Source organism: Pseudochaenichthys georgianus, unplaced genomic scaffold (genome assembly GCF_902827115.2).
Source record: "Pseudochaenichthys georgianus unplaced genomic scaffold, fPseGeo1.2 scaffold_414_arrow_ctg1, whole genome shotgun sequence".
NCBI classification, from domain to species: domain Eukaryota; kingdom Metazoa; phylum Chordata; class Actinopteri; order Perciformes; family Channichthyidae; genus Pseudochaenichthys; species Pseudochaenichthys georgianus.
Window position 1 is genome coordinate 83,729 of NW_027262979.1, and position 27,420 is coordinate 111,148.

Sequence of the window (27,420 nt, forward strand, 5' to 3'; positions counted from 1 at the left end):
CAAAACATGTAGACTTTAAGCCGTTTATATACAGCTCATGACAGAAAGGAGCTAAGAGAAGAAAGTCTTATTGTGCCACTTAGTTAAAAAGAGATGGTCTGTCCATCACAGCTGCTTACAAACCAATAATTAAAGTAACATGAATACAAAATCAACGAATAAAGCAAAAATAAAGACCTTTTTTTTTTTAACAAAGCACACAAATAAACCTGATAATGAGCATGATCGGGCCCCTTTAACTTTTAATTAACTTAAATTAAGCTTTTAGTTGTAAATAATAACTATTTGCAGAACATTTAAATGCACAAAAATCTATATAACACACGACAGGGAAAGGAAAAAGCAGAACAGGTTAACTTGAAGCATATCCCAGAGCTCGATGGACATAAACGAGAAGGCAGATCTCCGCCTCAGTGGGATGTTTAAGTCTACATTTAGAGCGGATGTTGTGTACATATATGTACAATGTCTGTCGTCTGCTTGACTGTCTGCGTGTTTGTTTGTATGTGTCTGCGTGTGTGTCTTGGTAAGCCACTGCGATGACGCCTGTTTCTCGCTATAACCAAAGCATGGCAGCTGAACAGACGCTCACCGAGACCCTGCGTCAGAATACCAATGAAGAAGAAGACCTGTTTATCACATCACACACACACACACCATTCTGCCGGATGCCTCGGGGTGTGTGACTGAGACTTAACGCAATGTTCTTTTCTGTCTGAGCACCTGATAATCCCTGCAGGCAGAAAGTCAGTATCTTACACAAACACACAAAGAGATACATTAGTGGAGAAAGTCCTGCTGGGTTTGAACGCGTGTTATTTACCTGCATCAACATCTACCTATGTATAGATACATAAAACACCTTCTCTCTTCCCCCAGACTGCACCTGGAAAAAGTCCCCCGACCAAACGCTTCACTGGGAGCGAGCTAATGTAGTCACAAACACGCTCGGCACACACACACATACATGGCTTCCAGCTGCAGACGGAAAACATCCTTCTCTTATTAGAACACACTCGGAAAAACACAGCTTATTTCTCTCTCTCTCGTCTTCATTCCCTCCTCACACTCCTTTAATGTCTCTGCGTCTGCACACCGACACAACGTGGTTTCTCACTCGGCAAAGGACTTCGGTCACAGCCTAAACACACACTACTGATACGGCTTTGCATGTGCTTTTCCATTGGGACGGGGACAAATGGATTTATGTGAAAATCAAGTGTGTGTGTAAGATGCCGGTTCACCACCTTCTGAAAGAAATGCTTACAGTAAATAGTCTGTGACAGTAATCCTAAATAAATACAAAGCCATACAGTTTATTTTATGTATAATTAATTCAAGCAAGCTTCTGAAAAATAAAAAGGCAGCTAGTCAAAGCCATATCAATTTCTTATAAGGACAGTTTTCTTATTTTATCTTGAACTACTTGAAATTACAAAGATTTAAGAAATACTTTTTTTTCATTTTCAGTCTACAACAGATTAAAAATTAACAAATAAAAAATAACAAATGTGAAAAACAGAATACCGTATTGTTATAATACAGTATTTATCCACATTCATGGTAATATTTGTATATTCAACAAAAAAAACAAAAAAAGTCTTCATATTAATAATAATAATAAATCATATGTGTCCGAAAGGGAGTAGGAGGAAGCAAATGCTTATTAATTCCCACCCCTTACTTGATCAATGATTGTCATTATGACTTAAAACATTTTAGTAAGAAGTCTTCATTAACTTTTGTCTGAGGTTTGCCTTTGTGCGTAGAGACACGAGACACTTTACTCTGCTTTTGTGGCATATTTAGACACCGGCAATTTTAAAAATAGATCCTGATATTAGCACCCTTTTTTTCCACTTTCCACGCACGCACAGACAGACAGAGGACTCACGATAAGGGTACAGTGCAGTGGCAGAACGTCACTACATGTATTCAAGTACTGTACTTAATACAAAACAATGTAAGGTAGTTGTACTTCAATAAGTATATTCACATCATGCTATTTTTAAATATCAAAACTTCCTAAACCTCGACACAATTTCTCTGCTTTACTGGTATAACTGACATGCATCTGAACCCCTTCAGGTCACTGAGGATAGAGAAATACTAGAGAAAATGAAGTTAAATGTCTATTTGTGCAAGTACTGTACTTAAGTAAAAATGTAAGGTAGTTGTACTTCAATTAGTATTTTCACATCACGCTATTTTACACTTTTGAGCCACTACATACTCTACTACATGTATCTTACACCTTAAGTTACCAGTTACTTTCAGATTTAGCTTTTTTAAATACAACATATGAATCAATTAATAAATGATAATGTATAGTTTAAGCTACCCAGCAGAATATACAGTAATTAAAATGAACCCCACCTTTCCAGCTGCTATGTTAAAGTGACATTTATGCATTCATAATTATAATCAATGATTTCCTATATACGTTTCTGAAAATAGGGATACTAAATTATAAGGGACTTAAAGTATATTTTGTATTTATAATACTTTTGGACTTTTACTTGAGTATGATTTTGAATGCAGGAATTTTATTTGTACACTATAGAAGGGCTAGTTTTACCTCAGTAAAGTATTTGAGTACTCCTTCCACCTCTGGTTAAGTGTAGTTAAAGTAATACCTAACCCCCACACACATTGACATGAAAAGCAGGTCATGTAAATATATGTTAAATGTTATTTATTTAAGGTCATATGTTTTTACAGCTACTAGTTTAACCTGTGAGTTTCTGTTATTTATTTCATTTGTCATGGCCTGGATCATGAAGCTGTGTTTTCTAACAGCTCAACACGGTGTTTACGTTCGACAAAGAGGAACACAAAGCAGCAGTGATGTTTCCCCCAGCAGATTTTCCATAGTGGAAAAATACTCTTTGCCTTTTTGTTTGATCATCTCCCGTGTGCAAATGTTATTGAGTGTGTCGAGTGACCACAATGCACCTGTTCCTCCTGCAGTCACACCGCGAGCGTTTGTTGGGGGTGACAGTTACATCACTGATCAGGTAATAATGGCAGCGTCAATAACACAGCACTGTTTATAGTGGCCTTACAGGTGTGTGTGTGTGTGTGCGTGTGTGTGTGTGTGTGTGTGTGACGTACGTAGTGGAGTTGATGGTGGTGTATCCCGAGGGGCACTCGGGGATGCAGGCTCCGTTGTGGATGACGTACTCGTGGCAGCCCTGCTCTCGGTCCTGGTTCAACTTCTTACTCTGAGTACACTGGTTGTGGAGCTCCTGGATTTAAAACAAGGAAAACACAAATAAAACACACACGTTGACACCAAGATAGGATGTTTACTCCGTCTAAAACGATTACTTTAAGTCACTTTAAGTCAATAAAACCAATATAGGTGTGTTTTGTTTTAATACATATAATGATTTCTGGGAACCCTTCAGTCATTTTAGCATTATTTGTATATTTCCAATATGTTTTTTATTTACATTTACCTAGACCAGTGTTTCTCAAACTTGTTCATACCAAGGACCACTTAACCAATACAAAAACACTCGAAGACCACCTAACTCCACAAATATCCAAAAACACATCGTTTTTTACAAATCGCCTGAAAATGGTACAAACAAGTGGCAATATGTGTGATGAAGGTGTTTATCTGGGCTATATCATGCAGTTGAAAGTGAAACTTAAGCTCGCTCCATTGCGGAGATATTCCCGCGAGAGTGCGGAAAACTTAAATGTATTTATTTATTTCAAATGTGAAATTTTGGCCCATGAGCGCCCCCTAGTGGTCCGGGGGAATATTGGTACTTTGAGAAGCACTGACCTAGACTAACACTGACCTAGACTAACAAATAATACTTATTTTCTGAATTCACTGTCCCAATTACTCCAAGAAGGTACCCCTTTATATCTTTCACACATCTGTCTTTTTAAAATGGCCCTTTTCCCCTGTATTTAAACATTGAAATTCCCCTGAATGGACACCCGTTGTCCCTCAATAAAAACAGTCCAATACCAGTGTTACAGTTTTATTTGAGTAAAACCACATGTCTTTTACCCAATGCAAATTGTAGATGTTTAGATATTTAAACGGGAAGCGATCAACAGCTTTTATTTTAGAACAGTGGACCCTGCGATCATGCAAACATCCGTGTAGCCAGCAGGGCTGAAAGCAGGAATACAAACGTGATGGGAATATCCTATTTCAGCCAGTTCTCTCATAAATAAAAGGGAGGCCATATCATAACTCACCTTTTCAGAATGTGTAATTAATGCTGTGTCCTTGTGATAAATGTTGTTTTATTCCTCGGTTTTACTTACAGTTGTGGTCAAAAGCGCCGAATTGAGGTGAAAATGGCCAAGGGACAAATTACAGATGTGTATCATTGTTATATGTATATTTTTGACCAAGCAGATTTGATCACATTTTCAGAAGAACCATTATAAATTCATAAAACAACCAAACTTCATGATTTTTGTTTCGTGCCCCAAACACTCAATCACAGAAAAAGTTGTAGAATTTTGTTGTAGAGTTGTAGAAATTATTGAAATGTCAAGACTGTCATGAAATACATTTTCTTTACAAGTGTATGAACACTTTTGAACACAACTGTATGTAGTGTCTTTGAGCACCTGATAAAGTGCTTGATAAATTAAATATATTATTATCAATATTGTTATTCTGACCCACCTGGCAGAAGGAGAAGCTGATGCAGCGCCAGCCCCGGAACACGTAGAACCCGGCGGGACACTTGTCCACGCAGGTGTTCCCGTGCTGCAGGTTCCGGCAGGACACGCAGGAGCTGGAGTTCCCCGGCTCCGAGCAGCCCCCCAGGCACTGGTCGTGGCAGCACTGACCCTGCAGGCTGCACGCACTGTGCTTACAGTTGTCCAGGCAAACTGAGGAGGAAGAGGAGGAAGAGGAGGAAGAGGAGGAAAAGGTTAATATCAGGACTGAGCCATCTGGAGGATAACTCATTGCAGTCATTCAAATATAGTAGAAAATAGTGTTTGTCCACTGCTTTAAAGTCAAAACTGCTCCACTAAATCTAAATATGCTCAAAGATTGTAGGTCGACCGTTTCAGACGCTATGAATCAGCAGACCACGACAAAATATTAACATTGTTTATTCTAAAAAAACAGCAAAGGGACGACGACTGAAAAACGTCAGACTCGATCCGACAAATAGATTATTGTATCATCTTGATATTAGAGGCAATCCTTTTATACTTTTTGTCGGGAAACCAGTGCCTTAATTTAAGTGGTAGTTTTGAAAAGGGGACGACACAAAGCAAATGATCCTATATAGGATTTGAACCCGGGATTTGAACCACCAGTACATGCGCCGCTATACCAACTGATCTATATGACAGCTCTCACGTTTTCTTTTCTAACTAGAACGGAAACATAACCTGCAGAGGCCGAGCAGATTTAATTGAATTTCACCTCAAAAGCAGCCACTGGGACTAACTCTAATTCCACCCATGGGATCTGATATGTATATATGTGTCTGTTGATTGTGTATAGGTATATTACATACTAGGGGTGTAACGGTTCACAAACATTTCGGTTCGGTACGTACCTCGGTTTTTAGGTCACGGTTCGGTTCGGTACGTTTTCGGTACAGCAGAAAATTATCACAAAACATAACATATTTTTTTTAAATTATTATTAAACTGTGAATAATGTATTCACTCAAATAAATACAAAATATAATGAAATAAACATTAAGGTGCAGCATTTCGATGAACTGAAATCATCTGTATTTGAACTGTACTGTACCTAAGCAGCCAGTTTGACATTAGGACTTGCTTGTCATTGTATTTTCATGTTTTTTGAAAGAAAGATGAACTTGTCCACATTGCTTGCCGAAAGGGCAGATCTGCTGGCACTAACAATGTCTCCTGCTGTGGAGAACACCCTCTCGCTAGGGACAGAGGTAGTAGCAGATACAGCCAGGTAGCGCTTTGCTAACATGGCAACATAAGGATATTTGCCGTTTGTAATAGCTTTGGCTCGGTCTGATGTTTTTGCGAGTGGTGGAGGCTCAAATGCTAGCGGGAGTTGGGTTTGCACTTCAGTCTTTTGGTACCGGTGATATTCACGTTCGGGTGATGCCTTTTCAAATGAGTGTGCAAGTTTGATGTATTGCCAGCCGCGTAACCAATGTTAGTTGAACAATGCCGACAAACAGCTTTGGTTCGGTCCACCTGTCTTTGTCCGTCATCCTTGTACGTAACTGCGAAACCAAAATGTTCCCAAACCGGAGACTTCATTGATGCTGGAGGATTTTCGAGCTCAACTTTATCTGCGTTCGCCATTTCGACAGTTCCTTAAATCACTGACTACATTTGAACGCATCCCTCTGACCAGCTCGTCCAATGAAATGACTTGCTCGCTCTATGACGCGTTGAACACAATGGGAGCAAATTACTCTGAATGCTGCGACGCAGCACCGGAGATTACTTCCAAGAAGTTGTTCACGTTCTCAATTTTTTACGTTTAACATTATATTCGTTCGGTACACTTCGGTACACACGTGTACCGAACCGAAGGGCCCGTACCGAATAATTTCGGTACGGGTACGTGTACCGTTACACCCCTATTACATACCGTACTTTTCGGACTATAAAGCGCACCTGCATATAAACCGCAGCAGCTAAATTGTCCGTCTGTCTTGCTCTCGTTCTGTCTCTCTCACTTTTACTTTGGCGCGCTACCTGTCTCACTCTTTTCCGGCCTCCAGCTTTTCCTGCTGGAGCCCGCCGCTTAAAGGTGGCGGGCGCGGACCGGTCCTAGAGCCCATAGAGTTAAAGGTGGTTAATTTTACCTGTAAAATCCATAGATTTAGGAGGTTCCCTAGTGGCCGTTAGCTGTACAAAAAAAATGGGGGAAAAAGTCGCGGCTTATAGTCCGAAAAGTACGGTACTTGTATTTTGTATTCGGGATTGTGGGAAACTGTATCTCGATCTCTCTGTCGGTACACACAAACCGAAAGATTGACAATAAAGCTGACTTTGATAATCACCGGCCACAGCTTGCATGAAGGAACCTGTAGTTATGTGTATGACATGAAACCTTTGGATTCTGAAATGGAAAAACATTTAACAAGACGATCCCTCACTGCACCCCGAATGTCCACCATGTTTGCACCACCTTAATTGCTAATAGGCTGAACATTACATGTCATTGGCTCATGTCAAGTTTAATTTGACCTATCGGGAAAACAGCATTTGGTGAAAGAGCCTAGGTGTCAATTGTGATTGGATTAGCTGTCCCGGTTGACCCGTCCCTGGTAATGATCTGATAAACTCTCTGTTATTGCCCCGTCTGAAGCCAGTGGGACTCATTACACTCCGATGAGTCCAGGCTGACCTTTTTACCGATTACACACACACCGACTGGAGGATAAGAAATCCACATAAGCAGTGTTTAAGTTAAGCTTTTCCCTCACCTCTCACGGTAACAGGTCACGAGATATCTCTACCGAAATACCAGACTACTTTTAGGAATTGATTACTAAAAATAAGTGACTTTTTTTTAAAACAACATTTCCGTGGTTTCTTTGACAGGTGCTTATTTATTCCCCTGAAAGTGATGTAAGAGTTACTGAGGATTCTGATTTAGTGTGAAATATTAGTATTTTAGATGCGTCAGTGATATTTATTGTACACATTTTTAGTATCTTGGCCCCTATTCTAAATCTTCGGATGGTTTACCTGGTGTGCCATTTCACATATCTCCTTTATATCCTATGTATTTTTAAACTGTTGGAATTCAATTGATTGAACTGAACAGCTGTACCAATCAACCAGATGTTCAAAATCCACCATTGAGATGTATCAGGTACAAGGTAAGTCACTAAAACATTAAAATTAAATGGAAACTGAACAATCTGGTTCCACTAAATGTTTTTAAAGCTCGGTTGGATGCTACTCAATCGGAAGCTATTGGTACCTGTTTATGTGGATAATTCTGTAAATGATGCTGGATGATGTCCTTTTGTTGTTCTGTTTATGTTTTTATGTTTCATGTGGAACTACTTGAGCAGGTCTCCCTTGGAAAAGAGATCAATGATCTCAATGGGATTTTATCTGTATAAATAAAGGTTTGAAATGAAATGAAATGAAATGAAAACATGACAAAAAACTAGGATAATCAATTGTTTCAACCTTTCCTTTTGAAACACTGGAAAAACAGCCAACGATCTGCCCTCGCACCGGGCTTCCTGTCTGTGACCCTGAGTGCTAATCTCTCACCGTGTTTCATTTCATGTGCTAACTGAACCGCAGAGCGCACGGCAGCAAGCAGAACTAGGTCAAATAACAACATCCATGATATTATTTGTCACCACTTTGAGTCCCTTATAGGTGAGAAGTTGCCCCATCGAGGACAGGAGGATTCTGGGCTCAAAAGACTCACCAGCCTTTTTAAAGAGGCTGCCGTGTTCTCCGAGCAGAAGGAAAGTTAGATTGAAGACTAATACAAATAATGAATAATACAAGTTCGAAATGTTATACAAATTAAGACATGAGGAATCTGGTAAACAAATAACTATATAGGTTTTTTCAATGCGAGTTATATTATACAAATTAAGGACTTTATTTGTATTTGAACGCATGCAATGCCTTATTAGATGTTAACTCAAAATGTAAGAAATTGATTTGTTTTTAAGGGGAAAAAAGCACGAATTCCCACTTCCCAAGTCGTGACATTTTTAAGATTTGTTAAATCCAATTTAAGGTATTATTTCAGTCTAATAACTTAAATGCTTTGTTAGACTTTTTAACGACCTCGTCTAACCTCTAACCACGAGTGCTGATGCTAACCCGGTGTTGGCTCCAAAGTGCACTGGGGGCACAGTATGCCAGCCTGCATGGGATGCCACCTTTATAAGGACATCACATGAGCAGTGCCAAGGATGCTGTCTGTAAGAGAGGGCTGCCCACGCTGCTGCCTGAGTGAAAGCAGAGTGGACAGCTAGGGTTATAGCAGGGGCAGCGAACGGTTGGGAGGGGGGGGGGGGGGTAATGAGGTTAAAGGAAAGAACACTGACGGAAGGTGTTGGGAAAATACTGAGTGTCCTCTTCCAGCATGAGAGTAACTTGATGACAGAGGTATCCCAACTGTAGCTGTGAACTTGACAGCATGCTCATTTCTGACGTGGAGCTAATCTGAAGTAAACATTGAATACTGCTTTCTGTTCCTCCATCTTGTGACTGTGTGACTCCCTCTCTTGGATATCAGCGTGTGAAGGACACTGCTCAGGAACTAGTCTCTGTATGTGATGACTCCTTCCCTTCTGGAGAGGATCACAGACACACGGATCCTGATATTGAAGCTCAAGCCGGGGACCAGTGATATTTTCTTAACAGAAGCAAAGGGGGAATGACTAATGCAGAAAAATAAACAATCTCCGACCTTCTGGGGTAGTTCACCCAGGGGTCGCAGTGCTGCGTTTTCTTTACTGGTGAAGTGCACACTCTGAGCCACACAGAGAGAAATGCACAGCCCTCCCCCTCCCGTCTGTCTGATACGCGCCGAGAGCATCACGGAGCAGAGAGGGAGGGACTCAGAGGATCCAGATCCAGAGCCGGATCCATGCCGGAGAGCCGCTGCAGCCCCAGATCCACCCTCGGCTTCAGCCAATGTGTTTGCTGACTGGGGGAGGCAGCCATTCAATGGCCTCCTCCATGTCGGGGAAGAGAGACGCCCAGCGTTAACCCTGGCCTCGCTGGGGCAGACAGGGGGCAGACGCAGAGAGCGGGGGGAAACTGAATCAGAGCAGTTTCAGAGCACTGGAGCCGAGCCACTAGACAGACAAATCAGGGCTAACACCGGGTCCTGAAAACTGTTGATTACATCCAACTGGTGTATTATTACAACGGTGGAATTAATCTATGCACTATAGTATTGTGTCTTTAGTAGGGCGGCTGTGGCTCAGTGGGTAGTGCGCTGGAGTCCCACTGCAGTCAGCATGTCGTTGTGTCCCTGAAGACACTTCACCCCAAATTGCTCCTGTGGGGATTGGCCACAGCACTGAATGTATGTAAGTCGCTTTGGATAAGAGCGTCTAACAAGTGACATGTAATGTAATTCTTTATCAATAGGACGAGTAAGCGCCTTTTCCTTTTCTGTTTCTACGTGACATGGAAAACTGTTGTTTGCATCCCAAAGGTAGAATAGGTCAATGTACTAGATTAGTATTTCGTCTATACTTCTTTAATAATTGGATCTATTTTCCGTCCGGTTCCTGTCTGTTCCCAGCACATGAAAAACTGCTGTTTACATCCCACTGCTGTGTTCATAGAAAAGGGCAGTAAGTCAAAGCACTGGCTTAGTCATTAGTCTTTAATTCTTTATTAATTGGATATATTTTTCAAACCTTTCCGGTTTCTATTTGATCCCAGACATACATTCAGTAGTTTACAGCCTACTGCTGGAATTGAATAAATCAGTACACTACCTTTTAGATACCATCTAGACACGTGCTATATTATTATACCCTCTCCTCTCCTGCCTACCTGAATTACATCAATACACTACTTCAGTGTATTCATAATTTTCCTGCACTGTTTTTCTCAGAACTAAAATCATTACACAACCTTGGCTTCTCATCTTTATTTTCTTTTATTAATACTAATATATGTAGCCTTTCGCTCTCCTCCTTTCCCCAGCTGTTTACATCTCTGTGTTAACGTGCGATAAATCAACCTTGTATTTTCTTCAATAATCCACGGTAAGTTTTGAGTCTTCCCTCGCCTGTGTCTGTCTGCACAGCAGGGAGGACAGTAGTAGCACATCAGCATCACGCTAGCACGATGCTACACAAGCTAGCTGCTATGCTAAACATGCTCCAGTCAGCTCACTCGTTCATTCAACCCCTCCTCCTCTTCCCCTCTCTCTCTCCTCACCCTGCACCACTATCTCTCTCTCTCTCTATCTGCCTGCCTGCCTTTCTAGGCCACTCCACCCCTCCCACTTTCATTCATACAACGCTTTGTTTTGTTTTCGTGCTGGCTGGCTGTGATGGGGGGGATGGAGGGACGAGGGAGGCATGGATGGAGGGATGATTCCACTCTTGCTTCAAAAACAAGAGGAGAAGGAGGGCGTGGAAACATCCTGGATAGCTTATCTCTCATTAAGCTAAACACACACACACACACACACACACACACACACACACACACACACACACACACACACACACACACACACACACACACACACACACACACACACACACACACACACACACACACACACACACACACACACACACACACACACACACACACACAAACCTCACTGTGTCATTCAATAATTTGCTTCCTTACTCACACACACACACAGGGTTTGAAACGCAGAGCCGCCTGATCAAAGGTGTGTTGTGTTTACCTTTCATTTGGCCGTGGCAGTAAAGGTCGCCGGGGGAGGGAACATGGGAGAAGCCGGGCAGCCAATAGCGTGCAGCCACACACGGCAACACTTCCTGCTCTTAACACATAAAAACCTCCCCTTTAATTGGCAGTGTTGTCTACAAGGCGAAGAGCTGGGAACAATAACAAACACGTTTTTACCCCAGAGCCATTTCCTCAGGAGAGCTCACACACACACACACACACACACACACATACACACACACACACACACACACACACACACACACGCGCACACACACAGCTGGTGGATTCACGTTTACTATATTTGGCCACGGTGGGAGTCCTAAGCTTCAAAAGCCTTGCTATAAATGCTTCAAGTGATCTGATGTAAGACATTTGCCCTGAGAGTCAAGGAGAGAGAGGGGGGGGGGGGGGGGGAGTAAACAAAAACACACTGATTGCCGGGATGTAGAGCGATACTGTCATGTGAAGCATCAACATACATGCAGCACACACACACGAAAACAAACGGGCTTAGGCAAAGGTCTGTTTGTGTTCGGGGTTAGGTCGAAAAGGTGAACACAGAGGAAGGAGAGGAAGATAGGAGGAAAACATAATGAGCTTAAAGCCTATCATGCTATTTTTAGGCAATAGCATAGGTCTCCGATATATACAAATATATAGTGTTTTGCTCAAAATACCAAACAGATCAGCCATTCTAGCCAAGCCTCATATCCCTCTATTTCACTTCCTGTTTCAAAAGTGCTGATTTTATGTATAAAGTGTTAAAAAAAAAAATAGAGGGGCGGAGCTTATGCGGGAGATTCTACCGACAGATACTGCCGTGATGAAACTCCATATCATGGATTATCAAGGATTCTCTCTGAAACAGTCTGGAGCTCAAAGGCTTTCTCTCTTAGACCACAAGGTGAGTTCCTTTTGACTTCCTGCTTCTTCACACACATGCTCTCCAGCACAGGTTAGCTCTGAGTGTTAGCGATGCTAATGTGAACACCGACCATATTACGTCCAAAACAGTCGGGCATTGTTTCCTGATAGAAACTTTCTGATTGGGCCACGGGTCCACATTTCAGATATTATGTCATATCGGACGCAAATCTGGATCAGCTCCGTTGTTCCCCCGTTTTTAGAGATTTGGGTACGGAGGAAAAGAGAGAGGGTTTTATTTTCTGACGCTGCGTGAGTTCCCGACACACCAGGGACACATATTTATGTATAAAAGAAATCATAAAGTGCATTTTGCATGATAGGGCCCCTTTAAAGGTGCTGGAGAGGCGAGGGGGGAGGAAATGAATATTCATATTATTAATTTGAGAAGTAATTGTACTTAAAAAGAGCTTGGATGCATTTTTCAATTCAAAATTACCCTTTTTTCTTCAGGCTTACATACGTCTTAATTTGAAGGAGCATAAAAGTCCTTTATAAAATATAGTAGCTTAACTTTTCATATCATATTATGGATCTTACAAAATAGCCCCTTATAATCCCCTATCATCCCTTATCCCAGGTATTTATCTATCATTAAATAACCTGCAGTTCTGATATTGGCCACTAAACTAGTGGCCAATATCAGAACTGCAGGTTATTTAATGATAGATAAATACCTGGGAGCTTAACAGCGATTCTGGCTTTGTGTTAGAGTTGGAATGAAGGGGTCAAGGAGGCTAAATATAGCGTCAGCAAAGAAAGGTGTTGAAATGAGAGATAAAGGACTTATATGAGCTTTAGTGTACTGAGAAGGAGTTGAGGCGTCACACAAGTGTCTTAGTCAGAATCATAGTTAGCCATCAGCTGAGTGTGAACCCCTAGAAACTACAAAAAGGGTTGATGGACAATTGAGATTTGTATTTTGTTGAGTGTTCAGGGCTATTGAAGCTTGTTTGCTTTCAAGGCTTATATTTTGAAAATCCAGTTTAAAAGAAATCTTGGAAAGGGTAAATATTTTGAAAAGTACAACAAATATAAGTTTCTATGCTAAATGGTGTAAAATGGTACATGCTAAAATAAGAATATAGATAGTGTTGCTGTTACCAGGCAACCCTATTGAGATCAATCTTTAAAAGTAGCAATTTCTTGTGTTTTTAGAGTGAAAATATAATAAATGTTTATAGACTTTTTTTTAAATCTAATGCAAGTACTGAAAAATATATATAACAATCATCTTTTTCAGACATTTTAATGTAGAAAAATGTTAAACCTCGAAGTATACAGACTTTCAATTTTTCAAAGTATCTACGAGTGTGTCCTACTGGCTGAATGACACGCACACGCGCGCGCACACACACGCACACACACACACACACACACACACACACACACACACACACACACACACACACACACACACACACACACACACACACACACACACACACACACACACACACACACACACACCACACACACACACACACACACACACACACACACACACACACACACACACACACACACACACACACACACACACACACACACACACAAAGGTCTGATTGTCAGATTCCTTCTCTGTCTCCTCTCCTCTTTCCTTACTCTATCTTTCCTCCTACCTCTACCCCTCCTCTCTCTTCTTGTGTTTCAGGGGCTTTGAGTTCAGCTCGCCCCTATGACCGGGACAAGAACTTGGCGTCGGACGATGACACGCACAGTGGCGCTAGAGATTGTTATATCTTGGATTAATGTGTGAAAAGACTTCCTTGAGTCCAGAAGTGATCAAGAAAAACATAATAAAACATACCTGTCTCAAGCTGTTAAACGTGAACCATGCTGATGTGCTTTGCTTTATATCGTGACTACCTGATATATCCGTCTGCTGAGCCTCTGAAGTGACAGATTCATGGATAAAACATGTAACCTAATATGATCAGCAGATTATTAGATGAAAACAAATACAAGTGCAGCTCTTCTAAGATAACAACTGCATTGTAAACACAAACTCTCTTAGTATAGAAACCAAAAGCAAGGAGATGAACCCATGCAAACAAAGACACAAGTAAACTAGACTGTCTTGAACACACACACACACACACACACACACACACACACACACACACACACACACACACACACACACACACACACACACACACACACACACACACACACACACACACACACACACACACACACACACACACACACACACACACACACACACACACACACACACACACACACACACACACACACACACACACACACACACCAAGAAGCAGCGGTCTCTTTTCAGTGGTTTAGTGGTTCAAGCTAGCAAACCTCCCTCGTCCACAAACTCAATGACCTTCCCTTTAAAAGAAAACCAATAACTGTTTTTCGTTGTTGGGGAATTTATTTATCTGACGCGATGAAGATTCACGAAGATTTCTACCAGAGAATTGTTGTTTCTCTCCGTTTCTTTTCACACACCCCTTCCACATTTCTGCCTTCGTGTCTCAACATGTCGACTGCTCACTTACATGAACTGGAGCATTCTGTCAATCCCATATATTGAGGAAAGGTTATTGCCATAGCTCATACATGTACTGTTAAAGCAACAGCTGATACCATCTTTAGTGCTGCCGACAGTCGTTAAAACACTTCAGCACTTTGACACTAACACATTGATCAGATCAGAGGTGTTCTGCTCAATAACAATTCCACAGTAAAGCTGAGGGAGAAGAAACACTTATTTTCCAACTTTACTATATCTTTGTAGTTTTAGTTATTATTGTACTATTATTCTAACATTTTATATAATTATTTTTTATTGGATTTATTCAGAACTGTTATTTTCTTAAAGGTCCCATGTCATGCTTTTCTGGTGATCACCCGTCCCCTTGTGTTATGAAGGTTGTTCTGCATGTGAACGGTCTGCAGTCACAAACCCTCAAAGTAAAGCTCTAACACAGAGAAGACCTGTCTGCTGCCCCAGAACGCCTCGTTGGACATTTCTCTTTGTCTTCCTGGGTACAGTGACGTGTCCGTACCCAAATGGACCAATCCGTGGAGCTGTTACGTTAAGTCCGTGGATTGGTCCAAATTGACCAATCCGCGGACTTCCTCACACACTCAATCTTTTCTCAGCTGCAGCTCCGCCGATTTCTCCTCCCTGAGACGGCGGGACGCGGCGAGGCTGGGAGTCTGGCTGCGGGTGTGTGTGTGTGTTCGGGCTGGGTTTCGCTGTCTCGCAGACGGCCACTGGGCTCACAGGGAGAGGGGGGGGGGGCAGGAGCTCCAACAAGCCGTGTAGGACAGAGGGTGAATACACATACTTTACAGAGACGCTGTGAGAAACCAATGTGAGTTTAGAACATTGCGCAATTTAATTATATTCTAGTAGACCTCAACAATGGAATTATGATCAGTAGAAATGGCCATGACACGGGACCTTTAAGGTATTTAGAATTTGAACTTTACTAATACTTCGTAGGAACCGTTTCATCATTTATTATATTCAATTTTCTATCATTTTTCCTTGATCTGCGCCTGTTTTGTCCTACTTTCAGTCTGTCATCCTCAAAAGCACTTTAAACTACATTTATGAAATGTGTAATACAAATACATTTCCATGAATTGATTAAATAATGCACGATCTAAACTTTCACATTACAAGAAACCTATAGAGTCTGTTCTGTTGTCACCCTGCAGGTAGGTAAGGTAAGTGTATTAACATTTTAGACACAAAGGCTAATTAAAGTGCTTTACATTAACACACAAATTAAACTGAAGACAAGACAACTTACAAAAGTGAATGATGTTACCCTGAGTGTCTTTGAGTACCCTGAAATGCGCTGTATAGTAACATGTTATTATGATAGTAGGTGCAAGAGGTGCAGAAGTATAATTAGTATTGAAATGACCTCTGAAAAAGCAGCGGGAGGTCAACAGAAGCGTCATGAGCCTAAAAAATGTTGGGTTCAGTCAAATATTAAAATACAAGAGCAAAACACACCTGTTTCATGAAAAAAGGTGAGCTTCTACAGCAACAGTCTTAATGTGGGGTCAACAGTGCAGCATACACACACACACACACACACACACACACACACACACACACACACACACGGAAAACGAGCGTGCTTTTCCCTGCTTTGTCTGCTCATTGATTTTCTCGTCTTCCTGTTTGCCGGCCAGCGCTGCATGCGTGCCCGTCTTGTTACCATGGAGACGGGTCCAGACATAGACTGTCTGCAGTAATTAGCTGCACGCTCCCAACAGGCGTCTCCCCTCCTGTTATCACTCGTGCGTTTTCACCGTAAACTCAAAACACTCTCTCGCCATCTTTCTCTCCTCTTGACCCTTCTCTGCCATTTCCCCTCTCCCCCCCCCCCCCCCCCCCCCCCCTCAGGTGACAAATCTGCTCCTCCAGAGAGCCACAGCCACTCGATCTCATTACAGACGCTGGGGATGAAGCTATGATCAATACGTCCTCGCCGCCACTCCCTTATTCTCCCCTCCTGCAACAGAGCTAACTCCCCTCCTCTCTCCCCCATCCTCATCCCGCCCTTTCCTCCCCCCTTGTGCCACATCGTTAGTGTTGTCACACTGCCACCAGCCGCAGTATTTGCTGCTGGCTGCACTTTTTCCTGACATGTAGACGCAAACATGAAACACAAACACACAAACAAAGACAAGATGGGACCACACACACACACACACACACACACACAGGTCCGGCAGGTCTTGCTGACAGGGCGGTTTGGTGACAGAGGGAAGGTGATGGAGAGAGTCGGCACGTGGACATCCATCCAGAGAGGAGACACCTGCATCATCAGCCTCGTGATTTTCCTTCACATCACCGATAATCACACACACACACACACACACACACACACACACACACACACACACACACACACACACACACACACACACCACACACACACACACACACACACACACACACACACACACACACACACACACACACACACACACACACACACACACACACACACACACACACACACACACACACACACACACACACACACACACACACACACACTAAAATTAATGATTCCCCTCATGGGGACCTCCAATTTGTCCCCATAAGGGAAGCCAGTCCCCACACGTGACTATGTAAACAGATTTAGGTCCCCACAAGTATAGTAATGCTAGACCACACACACACACACACACACACACACACACACACACACACACACACACACACACACACACACACACACACACACACACACACACACACACACACACACACACACACACACACACACACACACACACACACACACACACACACACACACACACACACACACGCTAACGTTCTCTGCTAATGCTATATCATCAGGCTTTTACACGTTGGCTAATGTGACAACTTACTCTACAAACGTCAAAGGTTTCTACGAAGAAACGGTGTTTAAATCACCGCTACAACTACACAAGTTCACATCCAGTATACCTACTGAAGCAAGGGAACGTTTTTACATAGAAACTTAAAATGTATTTAATGTTACGACCATTAAAATCTAGTTTACTTTCAGTAGCTGTGGTAGAATAGAAGTGCTAACGTACAAAGAGATTCTGCTACTGTTGGCTACTTCGGGTTTCTGCTTAGAGATATAACACGTCTCCTTCGCACCCCTCCATGGAGCGATCACTTTATTTACTGTGCCGCTCAAACATGACGAGCTAATAATCAAGAAACCAGCCTGAATATTGAGATGATCCTAAATGATTGGACGCACTTTTTTCTAGCTCTCATCACGAGTCATGCTGCAGACAGAGATTTGACATCTTTAACCGGCCACTCCAAAGGGCAGTTTTATGGATTGTAGTTCAGATAAATACCCCTCATGTGGGTAATTTAATCAGTGGTGCCGAGTGGCAGCCCAGTCATGACTAAGGTGTTTGAAGCCTTCCCTTTTCTGCCTCAATGGCCCATTATCTCCTTATATTAGCCTCAGAGAAGAGAAGCAGAGAATGGTAAAGGGATATCTCAGATTCTCTCTCTCTCTCTCTCTCTCTCTCTCTCTCTCAAGTTTATCAAAGGTCTGATTGTCAGATTCCTTCTCTGTCTCCTCTCCTCTTTCCTTACTCTATCTTTCCTCCTACCTCTACCCCTCCTCTCTCTTCTTGTGTTTCAGGGGCTTTGAGTTCAGCTCGCCCCTATGACCGGGACAAGAACTTGGCGTCGGACGATGACACGCACAGTGGCGCTAGAGATTGTTATATCTTGGATTAATGTGTGAAAAGACTTCCTTGAGTCCAGAAGTGATCAAGAAAAACATAATAAAACATACCTGTCTCAAGCTGTTAAACGTGAACCATGCTGATGTGCTTTGCTTTATATCGTGACTACCTGATATATCCGTCTGCTGAGCCTCTGAAGTGACAGATTCATGGATAAAACATGTAACCTAATATGATCAGCAGATTATTAGATGAAAACAAATACAAGTGCAGCTCTTCTAAGATAACAACTGCATTGTAAACACAAACTCTCTTAGTATAGAAACCAAAAGCAAGGAGATGAACCCATGCAAACAAAGACACAAGTAAACTAGACTGTCTTGAACACACACACACACACACACACACACACACACACACACACACACACACACACACACACACACACACACACACACACACACACACACACACACACACACACACACACACACACACACACACACACACACACACACACACACACACACACACACACACACACACACACACACACACACACACACACGCTCCTGGCCAGCTGCACTCAGCATTAGGCACAGTGTGGGGGGGATAGGGCGGGATGGCTGCAGTGCAGATGCTAGCTGCCCTATTTCATATTCACAGCGTAGCACTAAGCAGAGCTGCAGAACACACACACACACACACACACACACACACACACACACACACACACACACACACACACACACACACACACACACACACACACACACACACACACACACACACACACACACACACACACACACACACACACACACACACACACACACACACACACACACACACACACACACACACACACACACACACACACACCTAACCCTTACCCTAACCAAGTCTTCACCCTAAAATTAATGATTCCCCTTATTGGGACCTCCATTTTGTCCCCATAAGGGAAGCCAGTCCCCACACGTGACTATGTAAACAGATGTAGGTCCCCACAAGTATAGTAATGCTAGACCACACACACACACACACACACACACACACACACACGAGCAAATGAGACGAGAAAATAACGTTGTCAAAGTTTCTGGACAGATGACAATACGTGGAAGATGATGAGGAGACACGAGGCTGCACTAACGCAAAAGAAACAACAGGTGCCAAAACAATGCACTCAAATTAAATCACACACACATGTTATCTTTGTTCGGAGTCGCTGAGTTAAGAACACAAGGTTTCTTTTTTCTAAAATATGGCCAGATGTCATTTTAAGTGCCCTCGCTGGTCTACGAGCACCCCCACCCCGCCCGTCTCCTCCCCCCATTCTTATCCCACAAGGCCTCAGGAAGGCTATTTATTTCCACGGAGGAAAGGAGGAGAGCTCTTCATCATTAGGAGGAACATGCTTGTCACAAGTGGTCTCACACACACACACACACACACACACACACGCTCATATTATCTGCAGAACACACCAGAAATACAGTACACAGGTCAAAGGTTACAGGGGCATGAAGTTCTAGTATCTTTCTTTTGTTCTGAGACCAGCGTGCCGCCCTTCCTGCACCACGACCCCTGACCCCACGCTACAATAACATACAGTCACACGACCTTATTCCGTCTGCCTTCATATATTATAATTATGTACCAAAAAATGCATTTAATAACCCATAACCTTTAATCACTGACCTCAACAGTATATATGTTATCCTTCTGCACAAAACCCTGCTCAGCCAATACTATCAATGTGTTACTGAGAGGCCCTATTTAGCTTCCTCTCGTGTGGTATATGGGTTTTAGTGCATGTAAATGGTCTGCAAAGCCTAAAATCCCCGTTTTGATTTTGATCTTAACTGCAAAACATGTCTTCAGGGTTAACATGAGAATGAGACACGGCCAAATGTTTGCAAGACTATTTATAAAATGGCATCTGCATAAATTGTTGCATCGGGCCTGTGGTCAAGCGTACGTTATACAATCTTAAAACATGGTGGTCAGAATAACTTTGTGAGTTATGGAACTGTGGTCGTCTGTTCCCAGTCATCCCTCACAACCTCGTAAACGTTTCTGAAGCCTCAGTTTGACCTCAGTGAGACTCATCTTTCGATCAGAGGGGCGAGCCAAGGAAAACACCAGAAACAGGGTCTCCCGGGCCGGTGTGCAGGGACTGATTATGGAGAGTGTTAGTCATGACAGTGTAAAGTCAGACTCGGGCCAAAATGGGAGATCTCTTTGCTTCTGTGTGCTCTGCTTTTTGGGTCATCCATCTGTCTGATCACAACCACTGTTCCGTTGGTCCAGACAGGAAGTGATGTGTTGAGTTTGTGGGAAAAAGTAAAGACGAGAATATATATTGGGTTTGATTTGATTTTTTTGATTTTGATATACTTTATTAATCCCCGTGGGGAAATTGTTTCTCTGCATTTGACCCATCCTAGTGTTAGGAGCAGTGGGCAGCCATTTTGAACAGCGCCCGGGGAGCAGTGTAAGGAACGGTGCCTTGCTCAGGGACACCTCGGTAGCACTTGGTCTTGCCGGGACTTGAACTGGTGACCTTCCAATTGCCAAGCCAAGTCCCTATCGACTTCGCCACCACCGCCCCCGGGTTCTACTGGTTTAGAGGAGAACAGGTCTAAAGCTGGATGGTTCAAAGGGAACCATGTAGATGTGCAAAACGTTGAAATATAACCTAGTATATAATGCCGTAAAAATACAGTATTATTAAAAAGGAATACCTATCAAAGATGCCGTTCAGAAATAAGCTTTTTAGGCTGCATAGCAACAACAATATGGTGAGGAAAGCTCTGAGCTGCAGACGGACGGGCGTTTCCAGGTTGATTCCATTTTAGATCAAATCCAAAAGCATTCGACAGACGCTGACATGATTCGATCAATCATCCCGACAGCTCGCATTCTCAACAGGAAGCTTTTCTGGCAGCAGTGTGTCTGTGTGTGATCGGGCACTACAAAAAAGAAGTGCTACTATTATCTTTTACTGCAACGTAAAGGGAATGAGACTCACCCCAAAACATGAAGATGAAAGCTAAAACGTGCAGAACTAGCATGCATAAAATACAGTTTCATGATGTGTCTCGACGGGAGTGATACGTCTGCTGGTGATGGCTCGCTGTCTTTCTGCCACTCCATCAAACGCACCCCCGCTGTAATGCTAGTGCAGCGTGCGCCGCTCTAAAACCTCCCCTAATTAAAATCTTAGTTCCAATAACTGCCAGACTAAAAGAGATGTTCCGTAAGCACACATTATTAACTGCTGAGGCTGAGAATGAAGGGAGATGATATGTGTGTGTGTGTGTGTGTGTGTGTGTGTGTGTGTGTGTGTGTGTGTGTGTGTGTGTGTGTGTGTGTGTGTGTGTGTGTGTGTGTGTGTGTGTGTGTGTGTGTGTGTGTGTGTGACAGGTGTTATATATGGGCTGCCTGGACGTAGACCGTCACAACAAACCACAGCAATCTAGCAAATCTACGCCTGTGTGCAGCAGCGTCTGCCGTGAGCTGGACATAAAACAGATGCCCCCCACCATTCACACACACTGCACCCTGACATGCCTGCAGTGAAGATGGGAGGGTGAAATGGACGCTATAGGGCCAATGCAGCATGGTAAATTATCTGTACACAAGCTACCTCTCATACTATCTTGCTCAGCTTTCCACTTTTCAGAAAAATACTGCACATATTTTATTTTATATTTGTTAGTTTATTTTTGGTATATTTATATTTCATGTAGATATTTTCAAATTGTTGTATTTTTGTTGAATAATAGTTTTTATTTTTGCTTGTTTTTCTGTGTGTATGAATGCAACATACAAGGCAAATTCCTTGTATGGGAAAACCTACTTGGCAATAAACCTGTTTCTTATTCTGCTTCTAAAACAGAGCAGGAAAAGCACCCGATTGCATGGATCCAGAAGCACAAGTAGGGGGCCTCGAGGAAGGGGCTTAAAGCCTTGCAGTGAGGGGACAGAAAGGACTCAGGAACAGGCACATGGCCCCCAACAATCGACAAAGTAATACAACAAAACAGTCCAGGGTGAAAGAGGTCTCGTCTCGGTCCTCCTATCCCTCACTCGGTCTGATCAGTAGGCTTTGACACACCCCCCCCCCCCTCGCCCCCCAGGCTTGTTTTTCTCTCCTAGTCCAGGAATTTGCGGGGCGTCTCCTCAAAACCAAGATTAAACCGCGGACACGTCGGTTACCGAAGGAGCCGTTCAGTTCATATCTCTAGTAACCTTACATCACAGAGATAACATCACTTAAGGTGGATCTGTTTTAGTTCACAGTCACCCAGACTAATGGGTTCATTCATCTTTATTTGTATTTTAAGAAGAATGTACTAAAGATAATATTCTCATGTCTTCCAGTGTGTTGAGTGTCAACACATATTCTCAAAGTTTGATTTTCTCATGTCCACGTGAGCAGATCTCCTTAATGGGTTTCAAAGACAACAAAGCTTTGCCACCAAAAACAACCAGATATGGCCGTTCTTTTATAAAACATACGTGGGGGAAACTTCTGAAGCGACTGGAGTCAGGACTCGGAGAGGCACGAGGAGAGCTGGAGCTCTGATGGCAAACACTGACGGTTTATTTGGAGTTACGGCCGGAGAATTGACGAGACAGGTGGTGCGTCACGAGCTGACACAGCGGCTGCCAAACCAATTCTGAAGACCTCTTTCGGCAGCTCGAGGTTTTAACTAGTTCGGAGTGTAATAATCGACATTCTTTATCGGTGAGACGAAACATTATGGAGCCTGAATCTAACGAGAGCTGTCGTCCGTAGGAAAGAATGTGCGCCAGGGAGCCTTCGTCCCTGAACAGTAAACCACCTCATGGCGGCTTGTGCTCGGTCACAGACTGGCAGCAACAATGCGCCCAAGCTGCTCCTCCTTAAGAGAGATAGCAGCGATACTCAAGGCCGTAGACCCGTGCCGTGAGAAAGGAGACGGTGAGAGGAGAACATGATGAACTGTGTCGAAGGTTGAATACCTAAGCAGATGATTTATAACACTATAACATATACTATATCCATATATTGACTAGTAGGGCTGACAACTAAATACCAATCAGTGCCAATCTCCGTTTCTCACTTCTCCGTCTTCCACTGCATGTTTCTGTCTGCAAAGCCGCCAAGTGTGAGACGGTGAGTAATAAAGGAGGAGCCGCTTATGTACTGCGAGGACTCAGAGAAGAAAGGAAAGGGCACTTCTGCACCTGCACTACAATTTGTTTTATGTAGGATTTCACACAAGAAGCAAAAAGCAACTAAGGCTGTGTAATAAACCAAGAAACAGGTGCACCCGGCTCGACAACAACCGGAGGAGAAGGTGTTAGAAAGACAGAAGATAACATTACATGGACTGATAATGAAGAAATAGTTATAAAATAACACGTCAAGGACACAGTGCCTCTATTATTTGGTACTTTACTTGTGTATAGATGCAAGAAAACAACATTCAAAACAAGCCGTAAACCGCCAATTCTTCAGCGCCGCTCAAAACAGCACATGTTGTACTTCTAAGAATTCAGATGTGTCCGATACCGTGAAGTCTGTTGCTTTGACACACAACGACACGGTGCGGCGCGCTTTACTGAACAGTGACGTAAACAAAGCGCCGCGCTCGAGGCCTCCGGAGCCTTTGATCGACTCAATCCTCTATTCTGACGTGGACAAATGAAACGTGGAGAATCATATATCAGGAATACACTCTCGCTTCTTTTCAAATCAAAAAAAGTCAAATAACTAATAATATCATACACGGCTCTGTCACTTTTATTCATCTGTTTACAGCAGTCTTTTTCTATTTAAAAGTGTTCATTTGTGCTTTTTAATGAATGTTTTTCAATTATTTAAATTGTATTTTATAAATCATTCCTTGTCATACTTCTAATGATTTTTAAAGAGTCCTCTCCTGCTGATGTTCAGGTGTATATCAGTATGTAGTGTCTCTACCTTAAAGAGTCCTCTCCTGCTGATGTTCAGGTGTATATCAGTATGTAGTGTCTCTACTTTAAAGAGTCCTCTCCTGCTGATGTTCAGGTGTATATCAGTATGTAGTGTCTCTACTTTAAAGAGTCCTCTCCTGCTGATGTTCAGGTGTATATCAGTATGTAGTGTCTCCACTTTAAAGAGTCCTCTCCTGCTGATGTTCAGGTGTATATCAGTATGTAGTGTCTCCACTTTAAAGAGTCCTCTCCTGCTGATGTTCAGGTGTATATCAGTATGTAGTGTCTCTACTTTAAAGAGTCCTCTCCTGCTGATGTTCAGGTGTATATCAGTATGTAGTGTCTCTACCTTAAAGAGTCCTCTCCTGCTGATGTTCAGGTGTATATCAGTATGTAGTGTCTCTACTTTAAAGAGTCCTCTCCTGCTGATGTTCAGGTGTATATCAGTATGTAGTGTCTCTACTTTAAAGAGTCCTCTCCTGCTGATGTTCAGGTGTATATCAGTATGTAGTGTCTCCACTTTAAAGAGTCCTCTCCTGCTGATGTTCAGGTGTATATCAGTATGTAGTGTCTCCACTTTAAAGAGTCCTCTCCTGCTGATGTTCAGGTGTATATCAGTATGTAGTGTCTCTACTTTAAAGAGTCCTCTCCTGCTGATGTTCAGGTGTATATCAGTATGTAGTGCCTCTACTTTAAAGAGTCCTCTCCTGCTGATGTTCAGGTGTATATCAGTAGGTAGTGTCTCTACTTTAAAGAGTCCTCTCCTGCTGATGTTCAGGTGTATATCAGTATGTAGTGTCTCCACTTTAAAGAGTCCTCTCCTGCTGATGTTCAGGTGTATATCAGTATGTAGTGTCTCTACTTTAAAGAGTCCTCTCCTGCTGATGTTCAGGTGTATATCAGTATGTAGTGCCTCTACTTTAAAGAGTCCTCTCCTGCTGATGTTCAGGTGTATATCAGTATGTAGTGTCTCTACTTTAAAGAGTCCTCTCCTGCTGATGTTCAGGTGTATATCAGTATGTAGTGCCTCTACTTTAAAGAGTCCTCTCCTGCTGATGTTCAGGTGTATATCAGTATGTAGTGTCTCTACTTTAAAGAGTCCTCTCCTGCTGATGTTCAGGTGTATATCAGTATGTAGTGTCTCTACTTTAAAGAGTCCTCTCCTTCTGATGTTCAGGTGTATATCAGTATGTAGTGTCTCTACTTTAAAGAGTCCTCTCCTGCTGATGATCAGGTGTATATCAGTATGTAGTGTCTCTACTTTAAAGAGTCCTCTCCTGCTGATGTTCAGGTGTATATCAGTATGTAGTGTCTCTACTTTAAAGAGTCCTCTCCTGCTGATGATCAGGTGTATATCAGTATGTAGTGTCTCTACTTTAAAGAGTCCTCTCCTGCTGATGTTCAGGTGTATATCAGTATGTAGTGTCTCCTACTTTAAAGAGTCCTCTCCTGCTGATGTTCAGGTGTATATCAGTATGTAGTGTCTCTACTTTAAAGAGTCCTCTCCTGCTGATGTTCAGGTGTATATCAGTATGTAGTGTCTCTACTTTAAAGAGTCCTCTCCTGCTGATGTTCAGGTGTATATCAGTATGTAGTGCCTCTACTTTAAAGAGTCCTCTCCTGCTGATGTTCAGGTGTATATCAGTATGTAGTGTCTCTACTTTAAAGAGTCCTCTCCTGCTGATGTTCAGGTGTATATCAGTATGTAGTGTCTCTACTTTAAAGAGTCCTCTCCTGCTGATGTTCAGGTGTATATCAGTATGTAGTGTCTCTACTTTAAAGAGTCCTCTCCTGCTGATGTTCAGGTGTATATCAGCATGTAGTGTCTCTACTTTAAAGAGTCCTCTCCTGCTGATGTTCAGGTGTATATCAGTATGTAGTGTCTCTACTTTAAAGAGTCCTCTCCTGCTGATGTTCAGGTGTATATCAGTATGTAGTGTCTCTACTTTAAAGAGTCCTCTCCTGCTGATGTTCAGGTGTATATCAGTATGTAGTGTCTCTACTTTAAAGAGTCCTCTCTTGCTGATGTTCAGGTGTATATCAGTATGTAGTGTCTCTACTTTAAAGAGTCCTCTCCTGCTGATGTTCAGGTGTATATCAGTATGTAGTGTCTCTACTTTAAAGAGTCCTCTCCTTCTGATGTTCAGGTGTATATCAGTATGTAGTGTCTCTACTTTAAAGAGTCCTCTCCTGCTGATGATCAGGTGTATATCAGTATGTAGTGTCTCTACTTTAAAGAGTCCTCTCCTTCTGATGTTCAGGTGTATATCAGTATGTAGTGTCTCTACTTTAAAGAGTCCTCTCCTGCTGATGATCAGGTGTATATCAGTATGTAGTGTCTCTACTTTAAAGAGTCCTCTCCTGCTGATGATCAGGTGTATATCAGTATGTAGTGTCTCTACTTTAAAGAGTCCTCTCCTGCTGATGTTCAGGTGTATATCAGTATGTAGTGTCTCTACTTTAAAGAGTCCTCTCCTTCTGATGTTCAGGTGTATATCAGTATGTAGTGTCTCTACTTTAAAGAGTCCTCTCCTGCTGATGATCAGGTGTATATCAGTATGTAGTGTCTCTACTTTAAAGAGTCCTCTCCTGCTGATGATCAGGTGTATATCAGTATGTAGTGTCTCTAATTTAAAGAGTCCTCTCCTGCTGATGTTCAGGTGTATATCAGTATGTAGTGTCTCCACTTTAAAGAGTCCTCTCCTGCTGATGTTCAGGTGTATATCAGTATGTAGTGTCTCTACTTTAAAGAGTCCTCTCCTGCTGATGTTCAGGTGTATATCAGTATGTAGTGTCTCTACTTTAAAGAGTCCTCTCCTGCTGATGTTCAGGTGTATATCAGTATGTAGTGCCTCTACTTTAAAGAGTCCTCTCCTGCTGATGATCAGGTGTATATCAGTATGTAGTGTCTCTACTTTAAAGAGTCCTCTCCTGCTGA

General features: G+C 42.5%; 1 protein-coding gene across 1 annotated transcript in view; it reads right to left on the reverse strand.

Moving 5' to 3' along the window:
• Nucleotides 1–27,420, reverse strand: part of LOC117442348 (insulin receptor-like) — a 125,169-nt gene that overhangs the window by 30,589 nt on the left and 67,160 nt on the right. The window contains 2 exon segments of the mRNA XM_034078341.2: nt 3,115–3,248; nt 4,664–4,872. Of these exon segments, the coding sequence (XP_033934232.1) occupies nt 3,115–3,248; nt 4,664–4,872 (343 nt within the window).